The following is a 12,457-nucleotide window of genomic DNA, read 5'->3' as shown; positions in this document are numbered from 1 at the left end:
CCTACTTTCACTTAACCTTTGGCCTTTGGCCTTTGGGTATTCCTTCCTGATTTGTCAGGTATCAATATATTTAAATTATAATATTATATATTTTAGGCATTGTTACTACTTTCATTATAAAATCATATAATCTTTCACATTTTAAATACTATATTAATTGATACTAACAATAAATTAAAGACTTAACCTATCTCAGGAAATGTAGTTGAAAATTAGAAAAATACTTATAAATGCACTGTACTTCCAGGAGGTTATATTTTAATGTTTTAAGTAGCATCAGAGTAATTAAAAAACTTCCAGTGTTATAAATGAAACCTTTAGAATTTTGCAAATTCAGTTAAATCAATTGGTTACATAATCCTGTGTGCATAATTAAATAAATTACAGCTTCAAATAAATTTTAATTGAGGGAATTAAAGTTTTCCTGATTTTTTTTTTAAGAAAAAGGATAAAGTGTAGCAATTCGTTTATAAATTCTGTTTCATTTGATTATTTTGGATTAGCATGTTTTTTATGGTTGAATTTTGAGAGCTGTCGGCAGAGTTTTGGTTTTTAATAAATTTTGTTTTTCTGAATTTAGTCTGTTTCCATATTCCATCTTTGAGACTCTTAGATTTGGAAGGCCCCTCGGTGGATTCTCACTCTGCCTCCCCTCTAGGGGAGGACCCTCACATCCCAGCATTCTTGGCAGATGGTCATGTAGCTTCTGCCAAAATCTTTCTCAAGACAGAGTTTGCTATTCTCTAAAAGGATAATATTCTAACTTTGATTATTGGCCCAGAAGTAATTTTGAAAGTTCTGAGACTGATTTTTAGAGTTTTAAAATTGGGAATAGCCGCAGTCTTTCAGTTTGTACAAATTATTTGTAAGTTCATCAAGAAATATTTTATTTTTTATTTTTTAAATTTATTTATTTGAGAGAGAGACCGCATGAGAGAGAGTATGAATTGGTGGGGAGACCCAGAGGGAGGGGGAGAAGCCCAAGCAGACTCCCTGTTGAGCTGGGAGCCCAATGTGGGCTCCATCCCAGGACCCTGGGATCATGACCTGAGCTGAAGGCAGAAGCTTAACCAACTGAGTCATCCAGTGCCCCAAGATTTTTTATTTTTTTATTTTTTTAATTATTTTTGTTATTTTTTTAAAAGATTTTATTTATGTATTTGACAGATAGAAAGAGACCCCAAGTAGGCAGAGAAGCAAGCAGAAGAGGAAGGGGAAGCAGGCTCCCTGCTGAGCAGAGAGCCCAATGCGGGGCTCGATCCCATGATCCTGGGATCATGACCTGAGCCGAAGGCAGAGGCTTAACCCACTGAACCACCCAGGCGCCCCAGATTTTTTATTTTTAAATGATCTCTCCACCCAACATGGGGCTCTAACTCACTACCTTGAGATCAAGAGTTGCATGCTCTACCAACTTAAAAAACTACCACAATAGTAATATACTCAGAGAATAGTAGTAGATTTAAGTAATCCCAATTTAAATATATCTATATTCCTTTTTTTTGTTAGCACACACATCATAATATAATATTAGGGTGAAATGGAAACATTTTAAACATAACATGCATAGTATTTATTTGCTCCTTTTGTCTATTTGTATACATAATATTTTGTGCCTTTAATCACTGTGCATATAACATATTGTTTTCTCTTTCAGAATATATTCTATGTAATCATCTGTGCTTTAATATTGTCATTATAATAATTATTGCATAACACGCCATTGAATTGAAATACCTTAATATGTTGAAGCATTCTTCTATTATCTAACATTAGGTCTCCTCTTTTCTTATGAATATTGTTAATACAGCTGTTTTAATACAAAGCTTTTCTGTTTAATACAAAGCTTTTTCTGGCTTGAGCTGTTTCTCTACAATAAATTATTTGTGTAGGAGACTTAATCAAATCATATGAACTTTTTTATTTCGTTTAGGATTTCTCCAGTGATGATTCTAAGTTAGAATATAATGTAGATGCTGCAAATGGCATTGTTATGGAAGGATATCTATTCAAACGAGCCAGCAATGCCTTCAAAACTTGGAACAGGTAATATATTTCAAATACTAGTCTTGATCTTGCCATGTTGTTTCTGACCTTTGCTGTGATTTGACAGCTCTTCATAATTCTTTAAATTCACAGTCCATAATAACTTTCTTGAACCCAGTCCATTGAAGATAAGTTGCCCTTTAGGAAAGGGGATCCTAAGAAGCCAGTAAAAAGTGATAGCACTAATTCTAAAGGGTAAAATTAAGCAAAATATAAACCAGGAGGCAAGATTTTTTTTTTTTTCCCCCTTGGGGTTCCTTCTCTGTGTGATGTTTATGTACATTTTAATTTAGTGTTTGCTTATGAACTTTTAAGTTAGGTGATCCTGATCTTTTGATCTTTGCAATAACTTTAACCAGGACTTTTAGGAAATGACATTGTTTTTATATGTGAAGTGTCTGTAGCAGTTGGTGCTCCTTTATTCTAAACTTGATAGCTACCAAAAATGTTGCTTTTTGTTGTTGTTAAACTGATTTTTATAAAGTATTAATCATATAAATGTCTTTTTATATAAATATAAAAAGTATTTTATTATGCTTTTCTGTGTATTAATACAATAAAGTAAAATAATTTCAGACATTACAGCATAAAAAAAGATTGTGTTGGCTCAGGATCATCTTTCCAAATAGTAGTGATTAGTCTTTTATTTAAGGATGCCTCTGTTTTGGGGAAAAAAAAAATAATAATTTTGTAATAATTGAGAGTGACATTGGGTTCTGATGAATTGATTTACATTTTTGGTTGAATGTGTATGTTTCATTTGCTTCTTGAACAAGACATGAATTCACTTAATGATAGAGAAGATTGTTTTTTTTTTAAATGGATATTAGCAAAATAAATAGAATTTTCTTGGTAAATTTAATTTAGTATATGTTTTTGTTAATTTAAATGGAAACTGTATGCTTGAATATTTAATGTATTAAAATGGATTTCTAGTGCACTTATTTTGATTTCTTGGTGATGAGATTATATGGAACAAACATTCACTAGTCTTTTCAAATGTCAGTGATTTATTGAGCATTTCCCTAGCATTTGATATTGCCAGATACTTAAGTCTATGAGGTGTTTTTTATTTGAAATAATTTTTCTTTACATGAGGATAATATAAATAGAAAGTGATTATATTTGATATTAAGCCTCTTTCAATAATGTAGAACTTATAAAATAATGAAGGAATACAGAAGGACCAATTAAGGTGGTCTGGGTAGAATAGTGTTTTTTACCATTGTAAAATGAAAATGAAAAATTAAAATTCTATTTTCTAAGCTGTTTAAATTAAGACAGTTTTAACTTTTTCCTGGCAAATTTCCACGGCCAGAATAGGAAATTAAAAGAAAACAATAGTGTGTCACTTTTTATAATAGATAAAGATTTGTCAACCAGTACAGTTTCATGAGGTAATGTTAGAATTGAATTTTAACCTTCAGATTTCAAAACAACCTACTTAAAGTTTAACACAGTGAAAATACAGTAAATCCATAGAAACTATACAATTATGTTAAGAAGAAATGAATCATCTTCCCTGGACTACTCCAATGAGAAATGATCTCAGACTTCAAAATGAAGCACAGTAAGTGTTAGTGGAAAATTGCATTGCCGTTTAGGGCAATAGGAGAAAATTAATTCTGATTTAAGCGTGGACCTTTTGTTTTTTATTACTTGTTTCATGAATTCTATTAATTGGCATAGATAATAAAATGTAACTAAAAGCAAGTAGGGAACAACTATTAAATTCTCAGTTGTAGATATGTTACCTTCCCCTTTTTTTTTTAAGATTTTATTTATTTGTTTGACAGAAAGAGCACGCACAAGCGGGGGTGGGGGTGGGGGCAGCAAAAGGAGGGAGAGAAGCAGACTCCCCGCTGAGCAGGGAGCTCTATGTGGGGCTCCATCCCAGGACCCTGGGATCATGACTTGAGCTGAAGGCAGATGCTTAACAACTGAACCACCCAGGCGCCTCTCTTATCTTCCATTTGTAAAGTGGAAAGACAATGCCTTTGGAAATGAGGCTGCTTTTTAAAGGAGATGCCATCTAATTGTAGTGGATGACAGTTACTCATTAGAATCTTGGATCATATTTCAACACCCTAATTTTTAGTAAAGAAGGTGCAGAGAGATGGTTGCTCTTTGAAGGTCACACAGCTGGTCTGTGACAATACCGAGGCCTAGAACCTGTTATCTTTTTTTTTTTTTTAACTTGCTATGGAAATTCCATATAAATTTTTGCTTTGATAAAGCAGAATATGTCAAATATTTTTTAAAAATTTAAGAACTATTAAAAAAATAGTTTTCCTAGACTATTTACATTATTAGGAAAATTATGAACAGATTATTTCATTTTCATATGCCTTTAAAAAGAATGTTTTCATGAAAATACCAGTAAAAAGCAGACTTCTAAGGAATATAGTATATAAACATTGTATAGAAGTCTTTTCACAGAAAACAAAAGTCAAAAGCTTATAACAAAAGTTTTAGATATTTTCTAGGTTATAGGTCTGTAATGGTGAAAGGGAGAAGAAAAATCTGTTAAATGTTATTTAGAATTTTTTTCTGCTTTTCAACTTCAGAATGTATCTTAAAATTCTTATATGAAGTTTATAAAAAATCTAATCTCAGGAAATACTTGCAAATACCTTCCCTTTACCTATATATGACTGTAGAATCTGCCCTTCTTCTCTAATTAGTTTTCTATCCAGCTTGATTTCATATATTTAATTAGACTTCAAATAAAAGATATATTTGTAATATTTGTACCTCAGCTTTAAAAATCTAGGATCCCAACTCTGCAAGCATAAAGATTTTTCTGCCTGCTGTTTAAGTATCTTCTTTAGATTGTCTGTAGATTAGTTTTAGGGTATACTTTTTCTTGTCACTATAAGGTACCAATCCTATGATGACAAATTTGCCATTATCTATAGTTTGATGGAATGGTGGCATGTAATATTTTCAAAGCCATTTATTTATTTGTTTGTTTGTTTTTATTTCATTTCCAATTAACATAGAGCGTAATACTAGTTTCAGGTGTAGAATTTAGTGATCCAGCACTTACAAATGCTGGGCTCACCACAAGTGCCCTCCTCAATCCCCATCACCTGTTTAAACCAACTTTTAGAAAAGACTTACTTCCTGAGAGAAATGTGATTTTTTTTTTTTTAAGATTTTATTTATTTGTTTGACAGACAGAGATCACAAGTAGGCAGAGAAGAGCCAGGCAGAGAGAGAGGAGGAAGCAGGCTCCCTGCTGAGCAGAGAGCCCGATGCAATGCAGGGCTCCATCCCAGGACCCTGAGATCATGACCTGAGCCGAAGGCACAGGCTTTAACCCACTGAGCCACCCAAGTGCCCCAGAAATGTGAATTTGATTAGGAATTCCCAGGTAGTTTAAAAACCTGTCCCTGTGCTTCATAAAATGTAAGCATCATTCTCTAATTTGAATTTTAATAGAAGAGATCATATTTTGTGTGATGTGATTGAAAGAATGTAAGGAGTGAGACACTTTATGTCTTAGTGAATTGTTGAATTTGTTCTCTTGGTTTCAGATTTCTAGTTTGTAGTGTCTCAGGATTTTTATATGTCTGTAATACATGTTTTTCTGAAAACACGTGAGATCTACCAAAATTATCTTTCCATATCAGGCCATTTTCTCAATGTGGCAACTTCACCTCAGGCTCAAATCAAGGCCAGATGGATTATTCATACCTATATTTATATTTGTACCTATATACATATATATGAATGAATAAGGAAAATAATTAAGTGCTTAGATTATTTAGTAGTAAACTGGTTAAATGAATAAATAAACAGTTATTACATGCCATAGTCAGGTTGCGTTGAAGTAGAAAATATAACTAAAAGCCTAAAATGTATTGTACAGTTTCTTAAAGTATTGTATATGCTGCTAGCTCAGATATAAATTTTGTTTTTATTGGCTTTTTGTTTTAAAATAAGTGTATGATAGATTAAAGATACTCTGCTTATGTGTGGCCTTTGTCTGCTGTCATGATGAAAAGGGGGAGAGCAGGTGGGAGGTAGGTTTATTTGCCTAATAATATTTTATAATCTTTGAAATTCTTAATTAGTGATCCTACTTTTCTTATGAAGAGTTTCATTTGTTTCAGGTTTATGAAGATATATCTATAGTGATTATTTCCCTTAATTTTTTAGGAGCAACTTATTAAAATGAGAAGTACTTTATTTTATAGCTATCACTATAGAGGGAGAAAATAATAGTAGAGGTATGCCCAAGTGTGCCAAGTCCTACCAGAACTTTTTATAGCATAATAATTGAAGAACATTTTTGAATATTTCTAAAATATTAGCATTTCAGATTCCTAAGAGTTAGAGTTGTGTAAATGCATACATGTATATATTTGAGAGCAAAATACAACAGATATTTTTGACTCTTTTGTTAGGTTTGAGCTTAAGCTTGTTTCTTTAATTCTTGCTTTATTTTCATATCATGCTAGTCCTTTGCTTATTTTGCACATTTGCGTTTTCATTCTTTTACCACCTTTCCTTTATGTTTTAATCTGCCCCATTTTTTCACATGACAGGAAAAAGCCCGATCATATCAGGTACCAAATGGCTTCCTTCCCCTCATTTCTGCCTTACTCCAGTTTCCTCTTTGGCACGAGAAAGCTCATAATTAACCTGCATTTCATTTGGATTACTTGCAATGGATATAATGTCTCATGTTTTAAATTGGAAAGAAAATATACATATTTCATTTGAAGAATGGAATTATCTTTTCATTGCGAATTGCCTCAATATGTTTTAATTGATATATTTTAATATATCAATTTTAATTGATATATTTTAATTTGATATATTTATAGTAACTCAAAGATGTAGATGAGTAAGTAATATGAATGCCTTTGTATCTTTTTTTTTTTTGAAGAAGATAAGCCAGTAAACACTTCAAAATTTTAAACAGTAACTAGGAATTAGCACCTTTGCTAATAATCATGTTAGTTTTATTGAAAATAAAAATTGTCAATTCCTAGAGGTGTTTTTTTTTTTTTTAATATTTTGGTCTTTTTTCTTGGGACAAATTTAATTGAATTTGAAAGATAGTAGTGTACATGCTGAAGCTTTTAATTTTATTAAATGTTCACCTACTTGGCACATATATGAATTTCATTTTTATAGTTTTAGTGCGAAATCTAAGATTTAGAAGTTTGACTTTTACATTTTATTTTTGGTTTCAAGTGCAGTTCTAGGACTAATGATTATCAAATGGAAAAAGACACTTGATTTATTTTTTTAATACATTTTTTTCCTTTACTCCCGCCATATTTTGTTATTCTGAAGCTCTCATAGGTATTTAAATATCAATAATATCTAACTGTTTATGAATTTAGTATTTTGGCCTAAAATCTTTATTGAGTTATTTCACTTTGGGATAGATCTGAAGTGGTGTATTATTTTTCTTAATGAACCAAGAAATTTTGCTGTTTAAAAAACAGTCTTAAATTTTGGCTTTGTGGTCAGTTTCTGAATTTTGTAGGATATAGTGTAGTAATCAGCTCAGTGCTTTCTAAAGTTGGTCTTTTTGATTATTTAATTATCTTAAAAAATGTTTTTTAAAGTTCATTTAAGTAATCTCTACACGTTACGTGGGACTTGAATTCATGACCCCAAGATGGATAGCTGCACACTCCTCCTCTGGCTACCCTGAGCCAGCCAGTTGCCCTTATTGTTTTTTAAAGTAGCTCCAAAATACAGGTAGCGTGAGCGTGAAATAAGTAACTTATCCTATACATCATAGGCTATGAACTGTCTCATTTTTTCCTTTTATTAGAAACGTTAATAATAACTAGTATTATCCCATAGGAGCAGTTTAAAAATTACTTTCCATTTTACTCATCTTACTCACCCAATTAAAGTTTTGATCAATGTAAATGAGTGTAGTTGACTCTTTTTTTTTTTTTTTTAATGGCAGAGGAGGGGAGACAGTGTCATACAATATGTAGATTTTAGTAATCGAAAAATTTTTTTCTGTATAGGATTTATTATGATTTTCTTCCTTAGGAAATTTTGTCAAAATTAAGATGAATTTATAGTGTCTTCCCTGAATGTACAAAAAAGTGATGATGTGAGAGAGTCACCAGAAGCAGATAGATGGTAGGGAACCTGGGTTTCAGAAACGTATATGATCTATAAAGTTAATAATCAGAGGAAATGCTCTCTGACAAAAAAAAAAAAAAATTTTTTTTAATGTGGTGTTTTGTTCTTATTTTTCGAGGTTATTATCCTAAGATGCAGCAATTCAATAGAAATTTATTTTTTAAAGATCTCGGAAGCACAAAAAGTTTACATGGTTATGTGGGTGTTTTCTATTGTGCAATAAAACTATAGTTTTTCATAGAATTATGTATGACTACTATACTGTAAAACATAAGAGTTGGGTTATCAAGTTCACTCTACTTCAAATGATTTTAAAAAAACCATTTCGATCAATATCAGAGATTATTTCCATTGCATGTCATCCCATGTGGCAGGGCTGCACCATTTTGTTTGTTCATAGATATATCCTTTAACATTTCTAACCAACTATGTGTCCCAAAGCAAAGAAACCCAGAAGTTCTTCCTTTTCTAGCCTTCCTCTTGATGATTTGTATTAGAGGCAAGTCACTTGGTTTTATCTAGATGCTTATTTAACAGATCTTTATTTTAATGGTAAAGGTGATAACCTTTTGAAGTAGCAAGAAAACCTAACAGTCTGTCTAGCTTAAAACAGAAAAGCATCTAATCATTTTCACAGCTTTGGAGAATTAACTTAATTTTTTAAAATAGAAATCTAAGTATGTCTAAATACATTTTCTAGTGCTTTTTATTAGTGTCAATGAAAAGGTAGAATCTCTATCTGCTAATAGATTAATAACTAATGTTTACAATAGAAATCATCTCACATGAAACTAATTTTAAAATAATGACTGAAATAGTTTTACCTTTCATGCTTGATGAGAATTTTTGCTTCTTTTTATGAATGGCTTTTGGCTGTTAATTTTTTTTTTTGTAAGTCTTTAGCTTCTTTTACTGTTTTAATAAATAAGAATTAGTAAATATGCCATACATAGGTTAGCTTTTTCTTCTAAAACAGATTGCAAGTAAATTGTTTGCCTAATAATTTACAAGAACAAGCAGAACAAAATAAATAGTTAGGTGAATCATTTTTAGTAATAACTTTTATTCTGCTTAGAAGTATTTTATATTAAAGTGAAGTCAAGTGAATTGGCGATTATCTCTTATTTGATATCAGTTCTAAAATAATTTCCTGTTTTGCTTAACAAATCAAACACTTGCTGAATTAGCTGTGGAAAGGTTGTAGACAAAGCATCATTTAGTTCAGTGTTTTGCTGTATACAAATGGATCGTCTTTTAAAACATAAGTTTATTTCTACTTTATAATAGAAGCAATTATTTTGGGGGAAAGATTTTTAGTTATTTTTGAGTAACCTCAAAAAACTAATTTTTACTTTTTTATAATTATTTGGTGATAGTGTAAAGGATAACAGCTGTTGTTAGGATATAAATTTCTGACGGAAGATGAATCAAAATACAATAACTTTATTTTCCTAGTCTGTTGTTTTAAAACTGTTTAAAATTATTGTTTACTTTCAGTAGTTATCTCATTGACATTAGTCCATATAAAATGAAACAGAACAGTGTACTTCTCAAAACATAATTATTATAAACTGATTTTCTAGTGCTTTCCCAAATATTTCATTTCTAACAACTGACCTAAATTATGTCTATGAAAACTTAATCTGTTTTTATTTATTTAGACGCTGGTTTTCAATACAGAACAATCAGTTGGTTTACCAGAAAAAGTTTAAGGTAGGTATTTTGTTAATTAAGTGAAAACCCAGTGAGTCCCCCATTTCAGTTCTCTGTTTATCTTGATAAAGCACTGAAGTCTTTAAATGCTCATGTATGCAAAATTATTTTATTAATTTTATGCTTAGGCATGTATAAGAGGACTCAAAAGTGGAAAGTATTAACTTTTGATTCTTAAAATAAGCAGAGTGATTTTGAATCCTGAATTCTTAACTCCTGGTTTTAAGACAGGTGTTTCTGTGTCCCAGGATTATTACTTTCATTTCTTTATTTTATTTGACCAGTGTGTGACAGGAACAATACTACCATTCCACAGTATTTTTTTTTGTTTTTTTTTTTTCCACAGTATATTTTGAGACTGAAGGAAAGGGTGCCTTTTGAGAAACATCACATAGGGCAAAGGTGATAATATGGAAATGTGAAATATGACAGTAAAATTTAAGCTTGAAGTAATTTAAATAGAAACCTCTAAATATGTTAATGCTGTTTTTATACGTCTCTTCTCCTGAACCTTATTTTAAGGTTGAGGAATTTTTATTTATCGGAAAGACATACCATGATTACATGGCACCTGAGAATGTTAAAAATAATTAGGGAAAAAACCCCTTAGTCAATAGATGATTTTTACTTAGTCTTTGTGAATGACGTAGTCAACTGTACATTTACTTATTTATTTATTTAAAAATATTTTATTTGAGGGAGAGACAAAGATAGTGACAGAGATAGTAAGAGAGAGCAGGAGGTAGGAGGAGAGGGAGAAGCAGGGGCTTCGCTGAGCCTGATCAGGACCTCAGTCAATCTGAAAACAGATGCTTAACCCACTGAGCCACCCACGTGCCCCTCAGCTGTTCATTTCAAATGCTTACTTTGCTCTTGAAATAAATCTGAAGTTTTATTTGCTTGTTTCTGTGCTAACAGGCTTATTCCACACAAGTCCTTTGATCTAACTCAGTTCATGGTTTCTTCTGCTCTGATAAACTTGGTTTTGAGTTTATATTTTTATTAATTACTAGAAAAATGATAGAAGCGTCCTCATTTTTTAAGGTATTTTAAGAAGAATAGATAAGCTTATTTTTGTTGTTGTTATTTAAAACTTGACTATTAAAGGTTTCTTTTTTAGAGGAAAGTAGCTTTTATTATATATGTGTATGTGTGTGTGCGGTAACCAGGAGAGTAATGGATGTGAAAGAAAATGGAAGAAAATTAAAGTTAGTAGGAAGCTAATGTTTATTGAGCACCTATTAATTAATTGCCAAGTGTTAGACTAAGCTCTTTACATATACTTTCATTTAATCCTTGTACAGCCATTTTATGAGACAGATAAAATTATGAACAGGACACAGTTACCTTTATTATATCTATATAAGAGTTGATAACTCCTATCTCTAATCCTAAATAAGATAAATATAAATCTTTAAAATTAGACCATTTATTCCAAGTGATATTTTAAAGTATGTTATTCTTGGTATTGGCAGTAGTATTTAAAAACTAAGTTGATAAACATGAGAGTTTTGTTTCCTTATTGTAGGATAACCCCACTGTGGTAGTGGAAGATCTCAGGCTCTGCACAGTGAAACACTGTGAAGATATAGAACGACGCTTCTGCTTTGAAGTAGTCTCTCCAACAAAGTAAGTGGTTCTAAAGAATGAGAGTTGCTTTTAAGTTTCTATCATTTATTTTAAAGAACTTTTCAGGATATAGAAACATTTGTGTTTTACTTGTGATTATGGTAGAGAAGGAAAAAAGTGCTTTAACAGTAAATTTAATAATTAATGATTATAAGTATTACAGTGAGATATTTATGTAACTTCTACCCAATATCATTTTCTTTAAATTCTATAAAGATTATTGATGTGGCCATATGAAAACTTCTTAGCTGTCTTGATTATGAACTGATGTCATATATCAGATCAATTTCTCTGATAACTATCATTTTATATTTCTACCCAATAGAAAAAATTAGTGTTATATTTGGTAAATTTAAAAAAAATTTAAATGGTCAGGGATTTGTGATTTTTTCCTAATAGGCAATTTATTTCATTTCTATTGACTTCTTCATGAACATACTATGTCCTAAAGATAGTTGAAATAAAACATTTCAAAAGAAATTGCTTTTTATTAGAAAATTATTAAATAGCAAAGTAAACCTTGTTATTATTTGGAGGGGGGTTAACTTAGTGTCTGAGAAAACAATGTTATTTCCTTTTAGAAGTTGTATGCTTCAGGCAGATTCTGAAAAGCTGCGCCAGGCATGGATTAAGGCTGTTCAGACCAGTATTGCTACTGCTTATAGAGAGAAGGGTGATGAATCAGAGGTTAGTAAACAATATTGTAATACAAAATGATACATTGCCAAAAGTTCTTAATTTTAATTTCAACATTATGTGATCATACCATTTTTTAATGAATGATGAATTTTGTAAATGAAAGAGGTTTTACTATGAAAATCTAGATTCAATTTATTTCTCTTTATTATTTTAATATATGTTTAATTCAGTATTTGAATATATATCCTAGACTATCATTAGGTATTCTAATGTAAGTATTTTTCCCAAAATATGTTATATATTC

The 12,457-nt window shown here is 30.8% G+C and overlaps 1 protein-coding gene across 10 annotated transcripts in view; it reads left to right on the top strand.

Moving 5' to 3' along the window:
• The window catches only part of ACAP2 (ArfGAP with coiled-coil, ankyrin repeat and PH domains 2), a 151,755-nt gene that overhangs the window by 110,815 nt on the left and 28,483 nt on the right, over nucleotides 1-12,457 (top strand). For 6 of the 10 annotated variants that reach the window (XM_032869293.1, XM_032869294.1, XM_032869300.1 and 3 more), the window contains 5 exons: nucleotides 1,934-2,046; nucleotides 6,600-6,620; nucleotides 9,834-9,885; nucleotides 11,414-11,514; nucleotides 12,096-12,201. In XM_032869293.1, coding sequence (XP_032725184.1) covers nucleotides 1,934-2,046; nucleotides 6,600-6,620; nucleotides 9,834-9,885; nucleotides 11,414-11,514; nucleotides 12,096-12,201 — 393 coding nt within the window. The remainder of the gene's footprint in view (nucleotides 1-1,933; nucleotides 2,047-6,599; nucleotides 6,621-9,833; nucleotides 9,886-11,413; nucleotides 11,515-12,095; nucleotides 12,202-12,457) is intronic. The other 4 variants (XM_032869296.1, XM_032869302.1, XM_032869298.1 and 1 more) reach the window with 1 other exon arrangement.

This window comes from Lontra canadensis, unplaced genomic scaffold, assembly GCF_010015895.1.
Source record: "Lontra canadensis isolate GAN:19392208 unplaced genomic scaffold, GSC_riverotter_1.0 scaffold38, whole genome shotgun sequence".
NCBI lineage: Eukaryota > Metazoa > Chordata > Mammalia > Carnivora > Mustelidae > Lontra > Lontra canadensis.
This window is presented reverse-complemented; position numbering and strand designations above follow the sequence as displayed.